Source organism: Zalophus californianus, chromosome 5 (genome assembly GCF_009762305.2).
Source record: "Zalophus californianus isolate mZalCal1 chromosome 5, mZalCal1.pri.v2, whole genome shotgun sequence".
Lineage (NCBI taxonomy): Eukaryota > Metazoa > Chordata > Mammalia > Carnivora > Otariidae > Zalophus > Zalophus californianus.
Window position 1 is genome coordinate 123,608,813 of NC_045599.1, and position 20,834 is coordinate 123,629,646.

The 20,834-nt window shown below is 44.3% G+C and overlaps 1 protein-coding gene across 5 annotated transcripts in view; it reads right to left on the reverse strand.

Moving 5' to 3' along the window:
- OSMR (oncostatin M receptor) overlaps window positions 1-20,834 on the reverse strand; it is a 49,473-nt gene that overhangs the window by 16,164 nt on the left and 12,475 nt on the right. For 4 of the 5 annotated variants that reach the window (XM_027604672.1, XM_027604670.1, XM_027604671.1 and 1 more), the window contains exons 2-9: window positions 19,900-19,985; window positions 14,947-15,119; window positions 9,885-10,056; window positions 7,155-7,430; window positions 5,677-5,806; window positions 4,969-5,120; window positions 1,073-1,215; window positions 400-550 (exon numbers count right to left, since the gene is read on the reverse strand). In XM_027604672.1, the coding sequence (XP_027460473.1) occupies window positions 400-550; window positions 1,073-1,215; window positions 4,969-5,120; window positions 5,677-5,806; window positions 7,155-7,430; window positions 9,885-10,056; window positions 14,947-15,119; window positions 19,900-19,972 (1,270 nt within the window). In that variant the 5' untranslated portion in view covers window positions 19,973-19,985. Of the gene's footprint in view, window positions 1-399; window positions 551-1,072; window positions 1,216-4,968; window positions 5,121-5,676; window positions 5,807-7,154; window positions 7,431-9,884; window positions 10,057-14,946; window positions 15,120-19,899; window positions 19,986-20,834 lie in introns of those variants that run through there. The other variant, XM_027604673.1, reaches the window with a different exon arrangement.

Consider the following 20,834-nt stretch of genomic DNA (forward strand, 5'->3'; position numbering starts at 1 on the left):
CCTGAAGTTGTTTGGTATGAGATCAATGCTTTCCTTGGCATGGACACTACTGTTTGTCCCTAGTCCTTAATTTTAAAAGTCTACACTGATTTACGTAGCCCCGGGGCCAATGGGGATCCAGCAATACCAGTAGCTTATAAGCCACTTTGGCAAAATCAAAGATGAGAGAGGAAATGTATAAAAGAAAGAACACTGATTGATGCATGTTTGAGGTGGATGTCTTCCCATTCACATGTCGTTAAGCATTTAATTCATTTCTTTTTAAAAAGATGGTATTCAGCCTCTGTTGCAATATGTTCCCCTTAATTTTGGGTACAATCAAAAGCTCTCAGGGAAACCAAGCCATCTCCCATGAGTCAGTTTAGATCCTTGAGTTAAATAGCAGGGAGCTGAACATACCAGCTTCAGCTGTGGTGAAGTTCTGACGAGTCCATTCACTCCATTTCCAGAAGTGGTTGGCATTAGCACAGCGTACTTGGGCCCTGTACTCTGTGTCTGGCTTCAGGCCACCGAAGAGCTGCTTACCATCCACCTCGACGGAAACGTTGCGCTTTTTCAAAGAAAGGGAGGGAGGGAGGGAGGAAGGAAAAGAAGAAACGAAAAGAAAAAAGGAACCAAGAAGAAAGAAGCAGAAGAAGGAACAGAGAAGACAGGTGTAGTGGTGAGCATACTTCATTGCAAAGTCAAATCATAGCATGGTACATTCTGATTTGAGGTAAGACTACTTCTTCTTTAGGCCCTCTGCCCAACTCTAAAGTTTGTGATTAATTTCATAAACCTTAATTTTTAAACAGATTACCCTTACCATTTGAACCCACACAGAAATAAGATTTTATATTTTTAATTAATTATTTTTTTATTAGTTTCAGAGGTAGAATTTAGTGATTCATCAGTTGCCTATAACACCCAGTGCTCATGATATCATGTGTCTTCCTTAATGCCCATCACCCAGTTATCCCTGCCCCCACCCAGCTCCCCCAGAAATAAGATTTTAAAGAGGTTTTATTCATTAGTCTCTCTGTTCAGGACAGAAAGGGATTTTTGAAAATAGAAAATTAAGCAGCATTCTTACTTGTATTACTTCTCCTTCACCATAGAGTTCAACCTGGCACAGCAGTGTATAATAATTACCAGTGGTGTGAACCTTCCAGGTCATGGTGGCATTTGTGGCGCTTACATCTGTAAACAGTACACTAAAGGGAGCCATTGGGTGCACTGTCAAAAAGAAAAAAAAGAGGGAAACAAAGTGAAAAGAAATTCAAACATAAATCCAAAAAGACTTTGGCAAACAGCGGTTCATGTCTTCATTTATTTATTCAGTGGTATTTTTTTCTTGTTTCTTTTTGAAAAAATGGCAAATGAAACTGGACTTACAGCCAAGATGGAGTAAGCCGACTAAAGCTTTTCTCTCTCACCAGATTATATGAGAAATTCTGAACAAAACATAAGAAGAAACTACCAAGGATTCTTAAAAATTCAACAAAAGCAGGCAGATTGTGAAGGGGAATCAAAACTTGGAGAAGTGGCTCATGGGGAGAGTATAAAAGAACCCAGAGTCTAAACAAAATAACATCAACATTGTCAAGGGTACAACCCCAAATTATTCCACATACAAAAACCCAGAACATGTCACCAATTTCCAAGGGAAAAGAAAATCAACAGACAATCAATCAAGATGTCCCATGTGACTTTAAGAGAGATCCAGGTCACAACAGTAAACACATTTGAAATGAATAGAAGAGAAACGCTTCTCAGCAGAATAACAGAAACTATTTTTTTTTTAATCAAATGAAAATTTGGAACCAAAAAATGTAGTATCTAAAATGAAAAATGGACTGGATGAGGTTCAGGTCTTGAAAAGACAAAATAAGCACTTCCCATTCTGTCTGTCCCCCTGAATCGAGTCAATACAGTCCATGGAGCATTCTCAAATGCTCTATTTGCGAACTCTGAAAGTAGACATCAGCAGGCAGGTTGGAGAAGACCAGAATGTGAAGTATCGCTGTGCAGGCAGTTGGAGGGTAAAGGAAGACATATGGGTTATAAAGCTTCTGCATTTTACTTAAAGTGGAAAATACTAACTCTAAGAAAACTGTGAAAGAGGGGCGTCTGGGTGGCTCAGTCGTTAAGCATCTGCCTTCGGCTCAGGTCATGATCCCAGGGTCCTGGGATCGAGCCCCAGGTCAGGCTCCCTGCTCAGCGGGGAGCCTGCTTCTCCCTCTCCCACGCCCCCTGCTTGTGTTCCCCCTCTCACTGTCTCTCTCTATCAAATAAATAAATAAAATCTTTGGAAAAAAAAAGAAAAAGAAAACTGTGCAAGATTAGTAATATATTGTAATCTCCAGAGGAAAAAAACAGGAATACAAAGAGGTGTAGGCAAAAGTCAGTAGATAAATTAAAGTGGAATACTAAAAAAATATTCAAATAATCCCAAAGGGGGCAGTATGGGAAGATCAGAGGAACAAAAAACAGAGGAAACAAATGGAAAATAAATAATAAAATGGTAGGCTTGAGTCCAGCCGTAATTGATAATTATGTCAAATACAAATGTTCCAAACACACTGATAGAAAGAGAAATTGTCACTCGGGAGAGAAAACGAAACCAGTCATGGACCTGCCTTCAGAGTGCAACAACAGGGGAACAAACATGAATCAATAACCACAAAACTAAATGTGACATTGAAAGTGGGGTGACCACAGTGAAGGTGTAAAAGGCCTTTTTGACCTAAAAGATGGGAGTTCTAGAAGTCCCTATCCGGAGCCTTCATCTTTATCTCACTATCCATAAGCTGATGACTCACAATTCTAATTCTCTATCCCAGACTTCTTCCACGCTCTCCAAACTCTATATGCAACTGTCTCCTCAACACCTCCACTGAGATCTCTAAAGGACATCCCAAACCTGACACGGCTAGAACAGAACTCTAAGCCCCCGCTCAGAGCTGCTCCTCCCCAATATCCTCCCCACTCTGGAAATAGTTCCAATATTAGCTCAATTGTTTAGGCCAAAACCCTAGGAACCATCTTAAATTCCTCTTCCCTTATAACGCACATGCCTTCCCTAAGTCCGTCCTACCAACTCTATCTCAAAGCGAATTGAGAATATGACCACTTCCCACCAACTTCATCACTCCATCTGGTGCAAAGGCTCTGCCTGATGACTGCAACAGCCTCCCAGCCATCTCCCTGCCTCCACCCTCGCCCCTGACAGCCCAGCCCGAGCGATCTCTCCCCATGGCACAAGTCACATCACTCCTCTGTCCCGATGAACACCTCCTAAAACAACCAGTTAAGACCATCCCCTTCATTCCAGTTACTGCGCCACTGACCAGGACACTCCAATCTCCTTTCTCTCGCAGTGTGGGCACTCTGAAACAAGCCAGAGCTTGTTCCCATCCCATGACCTTTTCAAATCCTATTCTTTTTGCTTCAAATGCTCTTGCCCCAGACGTTTTCTGCTTCTGTCTCAGTCTACAACCACCTCATCCTAACTGAAGCGGCAATCTGGCATTCTCCACCACATTACCCGAGTTGACCTGCTCCATAGCACGTATCAGTCCTTGAAATACTGTGTGTGTCCACTCCCCACTCTCACCCCCTTCCCCAACACACTCTCACATACAAGTTCATACAGGGCAGTTACCCAGTTTTGTTCACTGCTGCGTCCCCAGTGCCCACTATGGTAGGAGGCACTCTGCCATTATCTGGCTGACTGAGTGGCGGTTAAGCTGAAATCTAAAAGATGTGTAGGAATTAAGAATGTAGAAGGTGAAGGATGACCGTTCTAGAAAAAGGGAACATGTGTAAAGATTCTGCATTTCATAAGAGAGAAAACACGTGGTCAAAACATAGGAAGAGATATTCAACTTTAGGGATGTGTAGATCAAAACCATCACAGATACCATGGTATACCCAGGAAACTGACAGAATGAAAAGGGCAACCATACCAGCGTGGAGAGGCTGTATGAATTCAAGGGCCGGGGTACGATTGGTACAGCCCCTTTGGAAAACTATCTGGCTTTGTGTCTAAAGTTGCACATTCACATTCTCTATGTCCTCACCAATTCCACTCTGGGGTATACACTCTGGAAAACAAATGTAGGCCAGTCCTACATCCATAAGGCTCATATTAGCACTGTACCCAAGAGCAAAAACCTTGATACAATCTGAAAAACCATCAAAGGAGATGCCTGACCAAAGTACCATAGATTTACACAATGAAATACTTCACGGCAGTGAAAATCAACGGACTATAACGATACTCAATAATAAGGGTCAATATCAGTAATTTAATACCACATAAGCAGTAGTTACTAAATTATCACATATGGCTTGATGTCTTTTATATACATTAAAACCAATCAAAATAAAAACATAGTATTTTTAGGATGACATTAGAAATGAGAATACACACACCTATACATACACACACACATTCCAGATTTAAATCTGTAATTATCTTGGCGGAAGGAGCAGCGTGGGGGGGCTGTGGGATGGGAGATGAAGTGAGTTACTGTCAGAGTTCTAGTCTGAAGGTGAGTAGTAAGCATGCAGGTGCTTATTACATTATCAAAACAAACAAATAACAGGGGACCGTGGGCCATGCATGCATCCATGAAGAGAAGTGTGGCATCAACAAGAGTTATAAATTAAAACTTAAAAAAAAATGATTATTTATTTATTTGAGAGAGGTGGAGAGAGAGAGAGAGAAGAAGCACATGCACACATGAGCAGGGGGTAGGGGCAGAGGGAGAAGAAGACTCCCTGCTGAGCAGGGAGCCCTAGACCCCTGGATCATGACCTGAGCTGAAGGCAGACACTTAACAGACTGAACCACCCCGGCGCCCCTATGTTAAAACTTTCACTTAGGATGTGAATTAGGCAAAAATGTACAGCATTTCCTTGATCACACAGTGTGTCACACAACAACGAGTTTGAAACCACAGCGGGCTCTGACCCTAGTCTCACCTCGATGAGTCAGGTTAAAAAGAAGGTGAACACTTCTCTTTCTTAAGTAGTTTTCAGCGGTGAGTGTGAAGTTATACATTTCTTGGGACTCTGGAGCTACTTCCCAACTACACCAGCTTTTGTGTTTACAAAGTGTCTTTTTCCCGGAAAATCTTAAAAAAAATAAAACACAAAACAACAGTTTCAGGGTTTACACTTTTGTCAACGCAGAGATGTATCCCTACACTCAGGGCACACTCAATGGCTTTCTAACTACGTGCCACGCGCTGGCGTTGATCCCCCGTCATCAACAAATGCTGTACTGAAAATATTGTTGCAACAGATTCGATTTCTGTGGTGAAACGTGTAACGACGATGGATCACTGACTGCGCCCCTCCACCAACATGGGGAGGGGGAGACTACTCCTTAAATATTCTTAAAACGTTAGAAATTAGGTAGACCCAGATCACCCGATGGAACCATGTTCACATCAAGATTCACCATTAACGGGCTTTCTTATCATTTTTATGTGACGTTTTCTTTTCACAAAACTCAGGTGGAAAGTATTGTACAGTTGTGACCATGGAGAGATTTCCTCCTGACTCTGGCCGGGTGGTTGTCAACTATCTGTTCACATTTTCCCCAGCCTCTAAATGCGGCTCTTTTTGTCGTCACAAGCGCCTTAAACAAGGAGGAATCGGTCAGGAAGGCAACCAGAGCTAACTTACGATTCAAATAAAGTATAGCTTTGGGAAAGCTGTTTGAGCAAGCCAGTGTCACTCCTGGGATCCCAAGTACAGTTCAGTGTCGTGAGGTCCTGGGTTTCACAAGAAAAATCCTTGGGCTCCTCAAGGACTTCTGTCCATACAAAGAAGAAAACAGATGAAAGACCTAGTTAAATCCCTTTATTGAAAGACAAGGAAAACGGGAAGCTCCTTTTGGGTCTGAGGCCACAGAGTCACTCTGAATGATAAAAACATCACACCCGCACCTCCAGAAAGTCACAGTTCAGGCACCTCCTCCCTTCTCCCTTCCCTCGTTCATTTTCTGAGGCCTCAGCTGCCGGGTTGTGGGCGCTGTGCAGGGGTCAGCAGTGTGTCCCGGGAGTTGTACCCCCAGGGCCTGCTAGGGGGCACTCAACACCTATCGCTGACTGTCAGACGAGTGAGCGGAAGAATGAATGAATGAATGAACAAACGAAGTCAGTGTTGCCCACTGTGTCAGCGCGGAAGCTGGGGCTCCAGGCAGCCTCGGGGCTATTCGGCTTGGGATGCCAGGAAGTCCGAATTGGGGGACTGCTAAGCTGGGCAGCAGGGCGCTGAGAGATCCAAGGAACCGGCAGCAAGCACCTCCGAGCCCTGGGCTCCCTGCGGCTCTCAGAGGCCACGCCCCGGGGACAGCGGCCGCAGCTGTGCGGCAGCCCGGAGCCCGCCTGGGCAGAGAAGCAGGAGGGACGGGAGGGAGCGGGCTCAGATGTTGCCCGACCTACAGTTCAGGGGAAGGCAGGTCTCCTGACCACATGCAGGAGGGCCCTGGGCACGGGCACACAGTCCTCCATAAAAGGTAAAACGTTCCCCCTCCCCTGTTGCCAGCCACCGAGGCGCGTGACGGTTTCCTCGCCGGCTTCACAGTGGGGATCCATTTGCTGGATTGCTAGCCTGTGCGGCGCCGGTGTCGGGGCCCGGCCTGTGGGTGTTCATTCACCCTCAAACAACCAGTCCCCAGCCTGCTTCACAGAGAAGGAAACGGGCTCGGAGAGGCTGGGAAACTTGGCCAAGTTGGCACGCCCGGGCGCGGGAAGAAGATTCGAACCCAGGTCTTCTGGGCACAACACTGGCTGCCTCCCTGGGGTCCGCGGCCCTGCCATCTCTCCCCCCCATCCCCCCACCACCCCCCCATCTTGCAGTCCTGCCAGCATGGCTGAGGTGAGACAGGGCCCTTCCCAGTGGTCTAGGAAATGACCCGAACTTTCTCCCCTTTAATAACCTTGGTGTCTAGGAATAAAATTGTCAATAAGGACAAGACAACAACAGGAAATCAATCCTGCAAGTATTGCTTCAAGGTATCTCTTCCAGAGTCTCTCCTAGAAGACTCCGGAGACAAAAGAAAATCCAGACCATGGATGGAAATGTTTACTTGTCTTCTGGGAAAGGAAATTCCATCTATTCTAAGAAACGAGAAGAGCACAGAGCATGTGCACACTTACTTGACACAAAGAGAACGATGCCCTTTATACTGTCTCCTTGGTCCCCCTTACAATAGATATTTGTCCCGGTTTCCCTAATGAAAGCAACATGATTCAAGTTGAACACGGAGACATTTGGCTCGAGCTGTTCTCCCTGCATCCGTACGCCTTCCAAATAACAGGATATGTTATTTGGCTGGCTCCTGGAAACGTAACAAATGGTGACATTGGAGCCTTCTTCCACCAGCTTATCTTTAGGGAAAACGAAGAATGGGTCGTGTCCAAGAGAATTCTGTACTACAAAAAACAAAGAGACAGCTCAGTCAGAACCTCACTCAAACTTCAAACCAGCCCCTCTGGTCTTCCTCTCAACGATAGCTTCAGCCTCTTCCACCCGCTGCGGAAAAGAGGAGCCTAAATTTCTAGGCAAACCTATAAAGTCCGGTGCCTGCGCAAACACTCCTTCCTACAAGGGCTCCTATTGTTAGGCGAAATGCTGCTGGGGCTCTTACTACAAAGACAGCGTGTCCTGTCACTCTGGGATTAGGCGTCACTACTCCTTTGCTTATGACACGGCCACAACTGCTCTCTACGGGCCCAAGCCCCGACGGAGGCTCTGCGTTCTCTCTTTCCACCTGACATCACCCACACAGGTAGGACTGACTGAGCCCAAGTTCACTCACCCAGCAGGTGGCCAAGCCACATTCCCACCTGCCAGGTCTGCCCATCTGCACGGCCACGTGTCCCCTCCACCCCCCCCCACTTTTTTAGGGTTTTTTGAATTAATTAATTAATTAATTAATTTGAGAGAGAGAGAAAGAACGTGAGCAGGAGGGGCAGAGGGAGAGGGAGACAGAATCACAAGCAGACTCTGTGCTGAGTGCAGAGCCCCACTCGGGACTCGATCCCACAACCCTGAGATCAGGACCTGAGCTGAAAGCAAGATTCAGACGTTCAACCCGCTGAGCTGGCCAGGCGCCCCCCACGCGTCCCTCTTAATCTCTACACTGTACTATTGACCACATCTCTGCCCACCTTCTCGGAAATGCCAGTCACTCAAATATCTCCTTTTCTCTCGTCTCTCCTTCTGTATGACCGTCAGTGTATAAAAATCCTCAGGGGTCTCCCATTTCAAGTCCTCCCCGAGCCTCCCTCCCACCCCCTGAGGACCCGCTCCTCCACCCTTGGCCTCCCTGAAGGAGCGGCCTGCGCTTACTGCTCCGCTCCATCGCTCCTGCTCACTCAGCCGGCCGGCCGTGGTCACCGAAACTGACACCCCGCCCTCCCCCCCCCCCCCGTCACCCCTGCTGCGTGGCCTGGGCAGGGGGGCTTTTTTAACGGTCCCAGGTGATTCTAATGTGCAACCATGGCTGAGAACCAGTGTTTGGGGGCCAGGAATAAACAGTCAGGTTTTCCATTCATTCTTGAGTTAGTTTGGAGGTTACAGATTTGAGAAATCTAGTCCATTTTATCAAAGCTGTTTATAATGTTGTTCTCTCTCTTACTGTCTTTTCAGTCTGTTTTTTTTTTTTTCCTGTGTGTTCTTCTGTCAGCAGTAGGATGTAATGTGAAGAGGGGGGCCCTCTGGAGCCAGGTTGGTCCGGGCTAGAGTTCTGGCTCTACCACTTAGTGGCTTGATGACTTTGCGTGGGTTCTTTAAGCTAACTGTACCTCAGTTTCTTCATCTGTGAAGTGGGGACAAGAATAATACATATTTCAAAGGGCCGATTTGAGGGCTAAATTAATATGTAGAGTGCTTAGAACATGACTAAAATGCAGATTTAATTCTATTAGCAGTATTAAACTAATCACTAGGCTACTCATGGGTTAATAATGTGCTATCAGTTTGACTTAATCGATTTGTATAAACACTTAACAAAGGAATGGTTCTATTGGCAGGAATTTCCAATTATCTGGCAGGGTTCTGAGTGCAGAGCCCCACTCTGCATATAAATGTGTAAATTGAGAGAGCCAAATGCCATTGCTTTAGAACCAACCAGCCTATAGTTTAAATGAAGCATAATAAACTGTGGCAAAATCCACTCTAGATTTTAATTATAACAAAATTAAATTATCGAAATTAAGAGATATGTAAAACATATTTATATCCATAATCTCATTACTCAAATGAAGACTTGATTTTGTTTTTCCGTATTTCACCCCTTCTCTCTACATTAGGGGTTGGCAGGCTATGGCCCGTGGACCAATTCTAGCTTGCCATCTGTTTTTGTAAATAAAGTTTTATTAGAACACAATTCTCATTAGTTTACATATTGCTTAGGACCGCTTTCCTGTTACAGTGGCAGAGTTGAATAGTCATGACTGAGACCAATAGGGTCCGTAGGGCCTAAAATATTTCCTATCTTGCCTTTCACACAAAAGCTTCCTAACCTCTGCTCTAGGTGCAGACACATTTTGTCTTATTCTAGTAAAAACGTATGTACAATTTATGTCCTGCTTTGTCCTCTTAGCATTCTATAATAAACACGGGTCCCCGGTTTAGAAAATAAATACAAAACCGTCTGAATTTACGTAATTGTCTCTAAGAATAAATTCTGAGGCAAAACCATAGACGTCTATCTCCTGGTGGCAAGTTTCACACCCATACTTTTTAGTTCCAAGGGAAGACAAAGAAAAATAATGTTGGTTTCTACTCAGTCTCCTCAAAAGAGACTTCTACTATTTGACTATTGATCCCCAAATAATATTAAATATTCAAACTTTTAACTCTTTTATCACCTCCCTTCTTACCATGTACTTCCTCCCACGAGCTCCAGTTGCTCCAGAAACTCTGCTCGGGGGTCTTGGCATCATCCACCGCACTCCTCATTCTTATAAAATGTTTTGCACATTCCAAGGGGAGCTTGGATTCCCAGCTCCAGTGCAGAACTTGGTTCCACTTCACAGTGGTGCTATAGTTCTCCTAGAAAGAAAGAGAAAAACTTGGAAACATGGAGCCATGCCGCCCTGGAAAATGCCTTGACTAGAGTTACCCCAAAGCACACACCTGGGAGCCCACTGTAGCTCCCAAACATGAGCAAGTGCGGTGCATCCCTAACCAGCCAGTTCCCCCCGGTTTGATGTTGCAGCAGAACCTTCCACAGCCTCCTGTCTTTTGAAAGCTCATCTCCCACCCCTATGGCCCTCTGATTCCAGGGAGCTTGTGGGGAGCAAGTGAGAGAAAACTGAAGCTACTCAAGTCTTGGGGGGAAGAGATCAAAGTCAGAAGGTAGGCACAGGGCTCGTCACACAGAGCCTGCTAAGAAAATTTCTGCAAACTAGATAATTAATTGAGTCATTCTTTAAAAATAAGCAAGACTGATGAGTATTTTCTTAATAATCATTTTTAGCCATGGTCAGATCAAGTTGGTCAAATCTCAGTAGAGAGGGCAGTCCTTCATGGTACCCAGGAGGACCGGTGGCTCTCAGAAGCCAGTAGAAGGATCTCCATGAGGCCCTTGGGCTTTGTTTTCTGTCTGGTTTGGTTTGGTCTCTTATCTTTGCAGATATGTGGCCAAGAGGCCATATTCTCTTCTTTGAGCTCCACCTGTTAGAATCTGTAGTCCCAAAAGAGGTCAAGCACACAAGAACGTCTTACACGGTACTCTTGGGAAGCTTGTCCAAGTTGAACTGCAACTGGCCTTCCCTCACAGAATTTTTTTTTTTTTTAAGATTTACTTTAGAGAGAGAGAAGGACAGAGTGTGCGAGTAGGGGAGGGGCAGAAGGAGAGAGAGAATCTTAAGCAGGCTCCATGCTCAGTGTGGAGCCCGACCTGGGGCTCGATCTCACGACCGTGAAATCATGACCCGAGCCTAAATCAAGAGTCGGATGCTTAATCGACTGAGCCACCCAGGCACCCTTCCACACAGCCTTTCATCTTGATCTTTCTAAAGTTCTGGTATTTTCTTTCTCGAATTCAGTAGGCTTCAATGGCTCCTTTACACCTTACCCTGTCAGCCATCTACATTCTGACTCCAACCCACCTCTCACTCACAGGAATCTCCTGTCTGGACACAGTGGTCTACCTTGCACTTGGGGAACAGCTTTACGCCTTTACACCTCAGTGTTGGCTCACACAGTGTCCCTGGCTTAATGCCCCCACACTTCCTCTGCACTGGGACTTCGTCCAGGCCACACCCATCCCTGCCTCCCGCGGAGCCCTCCTGCACACCGGGCGTAGTCGCTGCCATTTCATCTGTGGTTGGGTTGTGTCCCTGGCTGGAGCATGGTCCCAAAAGAACGGGGACTGGGCTTCATTCTTCTTCACATCCTGCCTGGCTCCAGGCACTCAGCCTCCTTGGTGGGCCCCTCCAGGACACTTGCTCTCTGCCCCCACTGCGGGGGGGCAGAAATACCAACAAGCCAGCCAACCAACCAACCCAGAAACTATATCAATAATGGCGACCTTACTGTCAACAAGCCACAGTCTGGGTTTTACCTCCTGCCTCTCTCTGGAATTTAGCCACTTTTGTCATCCCCAGTGTCACCAGCCACTCCGGGTCCCTCTCCACTGGACCCACCCCATAGCCCCCTTCATACTGGTAATGCTTTGCCTTCTCCAGCTTCCCCACCTGTTCTCCACTGTGAGCCAGAGTGGACTTTTCAAACACTTCCAACCTGTCCTTCCTCTTCTTTTTATGGCTCTCAGGATAAAACAGAAAACCGAGCATGACCTCCGGCGTCCTGGGTGGTCTCTCCCGGGGCCATGCCTGCCCCTCTGTGCTCCGGACTTTCAGGCCTGGGAGCTCACAGCCCTTCCCTCAGCGCCTCAGCTCACATCTGTGGGCTCTTCCCAGAATATTCTTCTCCACCCTCCCTTCTAAATTAGCTTCTAAACCTCTTTCTTATTTTGGCTCAAACAGTGCTTCTTCTTAAGTTGCTGGAGAAGGTCCGACCTTAGCGTAACCCCACAATACCTTGTCAGCAACCAGCACTGCACATCCCCATTTGGGACACTCTCGTCTGTGTGTTGTATCTCCTCATTCCTGCTCAGCACTGACAGACCTACGCCTTGAATAATGGCTGGACCCAGGCTCCCAGTCTCAAGTTGTGCGCGCAATGACTTCACCAGTTCATTAATAGGCAGCGGGCTCTATTTTTCTCAGACACTACTCGTGTGGATTCTGTCTAACTACAAACTTGTGCTTTGTGCTGTTCACAGCCTTGTCATGGAGGAGATAAAACTTTCCTTGAATGCATCAATTCAGTGATTTTTTTTTAATGTGATGAATTATGTTTGGGCTGTTTTCATTCACTGAAGTGGCAAGTTTCATTTGGCAGACACTAGTAAGTCATAAGAAGTTGGCACATCCATCTCTACAGAAGTCCAAGTGAGGTCACTGATTCATTCCTGAGGCGAGCACAGATCCCTGGCAGACTCGGCTCCTGGCCTCCTTCGGCCACTGACAGGATGAGAAAGCAAGTGGCTGGAGAGGCCGAGGGCAGAACCGGGCCCAGGTGAGGCCACGTGGTGCGGGCAGGCAGGTAGGCGGGTGGCTGCCAGCAGGCCTCTGCGTGGCCTGCACTGCCTGGGAGGTGGCTCAGGGTCCCCAGCCTGGCTGCAAGCACTTGGACCAGGATGCTCCTCCTTGGCTTGTTTAGGCACATGATCATCCGAGGCAGGAGTCCTGAAAGCTGCCCCTTCTCAGCATGCATGAAAGTGCGCTGTCAGCCTTGCATTATGGGGAACTGCCTTGTGAAAGGGACATTGTGCTCTAGACAGAAGCAGTCCCCCTTGGCTGGCTTTCTTCCCCTTAACTGGAGGGGGATCTCACGTCTCTCCTTGACTTTAGACCTGGGAGGGTCAGACAAGGGCTGCTCGTGGTATCATCTGTTCTGGGAGGCATGGCCACTGATGACCTGTGGCCGTCACCCCTGTCTGGGTATGTGGGTGAAGGAGGATACCATCCTGGTTGGCGACCTTGACTAGCACAACCCACCTCTCTGTGCCTTGCGTTTCTGCTCTCCCCAGTCAGGCTGGGCCAGGTGATATGGGGACAATACACTGGACAAGGCAAAACTCTAGTCTCAAAGATCTCGAGCCTTCATAGGTTACAGAAGCAGGTTTCACAGGCTGCTCTACCCTGAAAAAAGAACCCTTACACGAATCAAAGGTGAAAACAGATACGAACAACTGCCTGTTAGAAAAATAAACAATGGGATCCACTTGGTGTAGGGTTAGCGTTACTTCTGCTAATGGTGTTAAGTACTAGTTTTTCATGAATTCTTCCAGCATTTTCCTCAAACTTCTTTTTCTTAGACAACTAGCCTCAATATGACCTTTGTGCAATATTTTATTGGGTCCAAATCAACAACCAGTGAGTGCATCCATCAAAAATATCAAAATATGGGGGCACCTGGGTGGCTCAGTTGGTTAAGTGTCTGACTCTTGATTTCAGCTCAAGTTGAGCCCTGCATCAGGCTCCACACTGGGCACATAGCCTGCTTGGGATTCTCTCTCTCCCTCTGCCCCACCCCTGCTCACCTGCATGTATTCTCTCTTTCTCTCTCTCTTCTCTTAAAAAAAATACATATTATATATATATATATATATATATATATATATATATATACATATGAAAGTAGAAAATGATTAGTATGAGTTCCAGTAGTGGGCAGATGTGCTGATGGTGGAAAGTGAACAGCTGTACATGAGCAATGCTATTGCTTAAAATCAGAACACTAAACAACTCTCACTGTGGCAAACGACTCTTGGCTGAGTGGAATGGTAGATCTGGCATCAATCCTAAACTGACAGAGTCAGAGTTATACTTACTTTAGGCCTCTCACTCAGATCTCAAATGCAATCATGAATATGGAAAGTAACTGGAGACTTCAAAATGAGTAGCATTTATACTTTACTAAAGGAACTAACCATTCTGAATCCCTTGCCCACGCTTCCAGTGCCTGAGAGAAAGGTGGTCTTTGGTTGAACAAATGGAGGTCCCCAGCAGTGACACATCCCCGTGTTTCCCTTCACACCAGACAAATTCTCTGTTCCCCTTCAATGAGAAAACATTCCACAGTGTTGTCCTTCAACATCCCGTGATAATGAATGAACATGATGTGTGGGTAGATTATTAAGGTTCCCCAGACCATAAGATGGAAATTGAAAGAAGCCACCACAGCGTCTCAGTGCATGAGATGGAGAAGCATCAACTAACGGGACACAACCATGGTTTGAACCAAGACAAGTGAAAAATCTATACCAAAGAATTCCAAGGCAAAATGATTGTGAAATGAAGGATTTTCATTATTTAATTTGCTGTAGAAAAAGCCACAGTGAGGCAACAAAGGACGTCTTAATTTACTCCCCAACATGGTGGGTCCAGGAAGAACCTCTTTGCTGGACAGAACACACAATGCTTAGATGCAACCTTCCTTGTATTTCAGCACAGTATGAAATACAAGGTAAGAAACGGACAGGAAGCCACACCAGCAAGAAGAACATTGCCAAACAATTATATCTTATTTAGGAAAATGTCTGGTGGACAGGGAAGAAAGAGGGAAGAGAAAAAATAAGGTTGGTGTTCGTGGATTTTTGGAATCTAGGACAGACCCAGTAGCCTACTTAGGGGATAGAGCAGAAATGAGGAAATGATCTATTTCCTTAACACATCTCATCCAACGTACTGAACCAAAGCTGTCATGTTTCTTGGTCCCATAAAAACACAGAAATGTAATTGTTTCGGAAAACCGTTTTGAGTTGCTAAAATGTTTCTATATTGGGATCTTTGTGGATGTTATAAAAGAAAAATCATGGTGTCAGAAAAGGATTTTTAAATGTTGAGCCAAAAAAAAAAAAATACTTACCACCCAGATGACATTTGATGTTTTAATTCTACTGATTTCTATCTGAAAAACCATTTTTAATTCCTGATGATGAGCAAGGTTGTGGACACTCCACTGTAAATGCAAACACTGATGTGTAGAATTGATAAAAACTCTCAGGGATTCAGGGGCCCATGGCAAAGGTTCAGACAAGACTGAAAGACCAAAAACAAGATATGAAATAACATTTAATAGGAACACAATTGAATAGTCACAGATAATAAACTGGTCAATATCACCACTGTTTAGTTTTGGAAAATAATGCTCACGTGTGCGTCTTAGAATCAGACATCTTGCAAGTCTGCAAGGGAATTTAGAAATCACTTGGTAGATAAAGAAATTAAGGCCTAGGTAAATGAAATGACTTGCTCAACAATACACCGTGTATTGTTATTAATAAATTGATAAACAGTAAAACAAAACAAAAGGATACTTTATTGGATGATCTAACTGGTTTAGAAATTTCTAGTAAGGCTATATAAAGAGGACTCTTGGCTATAAACTTTGTATTTCTGGAAATCGAAAATGAGTTTTCTGCATAGTTTACTAAATAACTATAACGTGGGAGCATACCCTATCTCTAGACGCGATTGCTTATATCTCAATGCACTAAACTTAAAAGACCTCTGGCGAGAATTTACTGAAGTCTGTGGATGAGACCAGCAAGGCACTTAGTGTGAAATAAAATAATTGTGATGATGTTCTTAGCTCAAGGAAGGACCCCAGCTGGAGAGATACAGGGGCTCAGAATAGGTAAATCCATAGAGGGATAAAGAAGATTGGTGATTGCTGGGGGCTGAGGAGGGGAACAATTGGGAAGAAGTGCTTCATGATTACAGGGTTTCCTTTTGGGGTGATAAAAATGTTTTGGAAGTACACAGAAGTGCTTGTTGCATATTTTGAATGTACCAAATGTCATTGATTTGTTCATTTTAACCATAAGATGATTAATTTTATGTTATGTGAATTTCCCCTCAATTAAAAAAAATTTTTTACATATACGTGATCATGATCAAAATGTTCAAATGATACAGAAATTGAGAACCCATCATCCTACCAACTCATTCTCTCTCCCTTGCCAAGTTTAAATCATATGTTTTTTCTCGACCTTTCCCATACACTTAAAAAAAAAACCACACTAGACTGTGCATTCCATTTTATATTTTTTAAAGTACTCAGGTTATTTTTAAGAAAGCTATAAAGGGAAGTAAAACTATAATGTTACTACTCATTATTTCTGGATGGCGAGGCTGAGTTTTTTAATACTTTTTTTAATACTTTTTTATACTTTTATACTTTTCTGTATTTTGTAAATGTTCTTCAGAAACATGCGTTACTTTCAGAACCCTATGATATGCTAGAGTTTAGAAGAAATAATCTTTTAAGATACCTGATGCACTCCACTGTGATGATACTTCAAAATGCATAATTTAGTTTTCCGGGTCAATTTGCACCAAAAGGCTGAGCACCAGTTATTTTTCCAGTTTTATTTCCCACTGAAACTTAATCAATTGGCATTCTGAGTCCTGTTTTGTTTTTTTTGTGTTTTTTTTGGCATTCTGATTCTTAATGAGCTTTGGCAGAGTGAATCATTTATCAGACCCCATTCATACAAAGTTAAATGAAGTTGGAATTTCTGAACACTCAAAGCCCAAAACATGGTAGTCACTACCTATTATTATTTGGGTAGAGATTTTTCTTCTCCCTTGTGAATAAAATTTCTCAACTCTTTGATTAAAGACAATAGCCATTATTCAGCCTCTCCTTAAACCAGTCAGGAGGTTTGGGTGAGTCTTCCAAGCCTAAGATGTAAGTTAACTAAAGGAGGTTTAGGGAAATGTAAAGTTAACTAAAAGGAGGTTTAGGGAAATGAAAGAGCAGATCCTTTATGGAATAGGAGGAAATAATTTTAATAACTAATAATAACCAATAGCACGGAGAAGGCCAAGTGCCTGCAAAATCATCCTGGCTCTCCTGGCCCTCATTCCATTTTGTCTGGATAGTAATTTGTTGCTGTCGGTCTCACACTCTAGATGAAGAACTTCCTGGAGGGCAGAGGCTGAGGCAGAGACATCTTTGAAAGGACTCTTGTCCCCAGCACTTGGCACCACCACTTCCCCACAGCAGATGTTGACCTCAAATTACACAGACCCAGGATCTCCACAAGTCCTCAAGAGCACGACAAGCAATGGCTCACTTAACATCTCTCCTCATGCTCGGCATTCCCTTCTCTCCAGGGCTGCTTTTCTAAGCTCTGTTTGAGCACTGATCACAGCGTGTTGTAAGAGCCTGGTCTGGGTTTGTCTCCCGGAGGACTGTGAGCTAAACAAGGGTGGCACTAACTCAGCTCGGTGAAACCAAGTCGAATAACACACCTGTCACAGTGTAGACACCCAGTGACTGCTTGCTAAATGAATGAGTCAACTACCAGAATTGACTTTATTTCTGGAAGCTTGGGAAAGCTACCGTGTGATGCTTTAGGTAAAAGAGGAACTCTGTATTGACATATGCTATCAGTGAGTGTTGAGTGACTCAGGTAGTTGGGAGAGACATCACTCGGAAATAATTTGGTCAAAAGCAAAGGACTTCCTTTGAGGACTTCCTTGGGAAATAGTGAGAAAAGTCAAGGTAAAGTCAGAGAGATTAAGGGACCTCACAGATTCTTAAGTCCAACCCCATTAGTTTTCAGATGAGGAAATGGAGTTTAAAAAAAAGGGCAGTGACTTCCCCAAGTGCACACAACTAGACCAGAACCCTGGGTTCTTGGCCCTGGCCAGCTCTCTTTTTATAGTGAGGAGTGGGTGGTCAGACGGCCCAGGGTTTAATCACAGACTGTCCTCCCACTTTCTTCACCCAGGCTCTCTGTCATCTGGCCCCAACACTACTTAAAAAAATAAACTGCAGTTCATTTGTAAGTTGGGACATCACACAGCCATTAAATAGAATGTTATTTCTAAAAGAACATTTGAGATCAAAGGTAAAAACCTTCCTCATATGTTGTATTGTTTTAAAAAGTATATATTAAAGTATACATACTAAAATATACATACTTCACCTGCATATAGTTTTATCTTTACGTATTATAGTATAATTTCCCAGCATATATATTTACACTATATACAACATACATACTTTAAACTATATATAGTTTAATAGGTATATATACAGCATAAATATTCCCAGTATATCTAGTATACTTTCACTTCTATAAAAAAACCTGCCTATTTACATCTCTGTCTTGGTCTGTATGTACTTACACAAGAGAACGGAAGAAAACACAACCAAATGCTATAGTCACGATCTCTGACTAAAGCAAATATGAGCCCAGCGCTAACTGAAAGTGAGTCTGGGCTCTGTCTCATTGGTCGGGAGAAGCCAGGACATCTGAATCTGAGTCTCAGCCCTGAGCCTGGCTGGATCATCAGGTGGGAGCCGCACTCTTTTGAGTGGAGGTTTAGCAGGTATTTGGCAGATACAGCAAACACTGAGACAAGAGATCCAAGTGGTGTGAGGACAAAGACAGGATTACTGGCAAAGTAGGCATGCTTAGCTGAGAAAACTGGAAGCAGAAACAAAGACTGATGGAGAGAGAAGCAGGCAACGAATGATCTAAATAAAAGAAGCTGAATGGGTACATTCTTCACTGGAACTTCTAAGAACAGAGTGTCCTGTACGTAGAAGGTACACAGTCAGTCAGTCGTCATTGCGTCAGATAATGACACTTTACTAGGGAAGTGAGCTGTGCTAAAAGCTTGGAAGTAATGCCTAGGATTTTCTGGAGAGCCTGGAGCTGGGGGCATGGGTCTGTCTGAGAATCAGGGGCTCTATCTGGACCTAACTTTCCTACGGTACGGGCCACCCCCTCAGCCCAGCTGGGTCACATTTAGCAAGTAAGATAGATAGGGAGGGGGCTATACACGCTATAAATGAGAAGTCCTACTTCCCATCTTTCAGCTCCAGATTATGGAAGGTAATCAACAAACTACAAATTTTAAGAAGCCAAAAAAGTAGCATCGTCTCATGTGCCCTGAACCTAAAAGAAACAGATCCAGACTTAAAGAACACCAGGCAGAGAACTGAGCTATTAACAGAACAAAATCTCCTTTTTATTTCCAAATATCTTTTCACAGAGTTTTAAGGGAAGCCGAAAAATTCTATGGGTATTTCTTGCAAACATCACTTTCATGAATCCATGGAAAGGAATTATGAGAAGAATTATGAGAGCATATGCCCACACTCTCTGTTACAAAGGAAGTACAGCAAAGAATCAACTCAGAATGAGGAAAATGTAAGGCTTTGTTAAACACAGGTGAAAGCAACACAAACTTTATAAACCAATAGACTCAAGCCTGAGTACCTTCAAACTGGTTCAAAGTAATACACAATGTCATTATAAACATTTTACAAGTGTTCTTATTGACACTATTTACAAAGTTGACTTATTGAAAAATACCCTCACTGGGAGAGTAGCTAAGTGACAAATACTATTTCTTTTTTCCATAAACAGCATTTCAGTACCTAGCATATTGTCTTAGAGCAAATAGCTTCTCAATGAATGTCGTTGAAGGACATCACAACTTGTTCAAACCTAGTGGCCAACTCTGGTCTGGTATACCTCAACCCTACACAGCAAGGTGCAGGCCGAGCTCCTCTGGAGATGGCCACTCACAATATATCTACCACGAAGTTCTGCGGGATTAGATCCACTCACCAGTGCCCTGATGACCAGGGCACTGGCCAGGAAATGAGAGTTAAGGTGTGGCTTTATTACAATGAGCTATCAAGAAGTCAAAATTAGGGAAGCCATTGCTACTCACCAATTCCAAGTAATTTCCAAAGAAAAGACTTGTGCAACTTTCCTCCAAAGCACCAATTACCTTGTTTTTTTTTTCCTCTGTGTGATTTTTTTTCTTTACTGTTCTTCCCACTACTCACCTTCACTCTGGTATGTTCTCAAGGACAGCAATGCCAAGAGGAATGTTGTCTGAAAGACTGAAAAGAGAGCCATAGGTTCTGGATTTCTGAAAAAGATAAATTACACAGAAGGAACATTTCATTTAATTTCAGCTCTGAGCAGGTGTCTTTGACCCCATTGTGGTAGACAATGGTATTAAGGGCTCCCATTCTTCTCTCCTTCTTCCATTCATGCCTTTTGTCGTGTGAGTTTGGAGTCCCCCCTGCCTCCCAAAGTAAGAGTATATTTCCCTGTTCCAGGTGACTTGCTGAGGCAGAAGCCATGATATACCCACTTGGAGCCTAGGCATCAAAAGACCTTGTATAATTCTGCTTGCTCTTTTGTGTTTCCACCTTTGACATGAAAAGAGCATTTCTGGGCTACCCTCCAGGAGGAAAAGGAGCAACAGGGGAGGCAGCACTGAGTCACCATGGCTGCCCCCCCGGGGCCAGCCTAGGTCAGCCAGCAGCCGGCCAAGAGCGCATGATACCAGATGTCGGAGCCATGAATGCCCACCGCTGCCTGCCACAGAGGCCGTGTGGCAATAGAGAAGTGGCCTACCAATTTCTTCAAACCAAGCAAAGGTTGGTAAAGAAAGATAAAGAAACAGAAGTGAAACATAAAAAAGTGGACCATGGTCTCAGAAGAGCTAAATCTGAGTGAATTACTTATAGAGGAGTCACCCTCACTCTGTCCTGTCTCCCTCATTAAAATTTCACTGAGGAAAACCCAGCATATTCCACCTAAAGAGATAGGCAGTGTTTCATTATTCAAGATAGTTTCCGGTTTTCCTCACTTTAGAGGCGGGTTGTAAAAGGCAGGTCAAAGAGCTTCACTGATTCATCGGGTTTTTCAACCACAGGACAATCTGAGGGCGCAAAGAGTGAACCTAGATGACCTCAAGGAGGCTAATTCG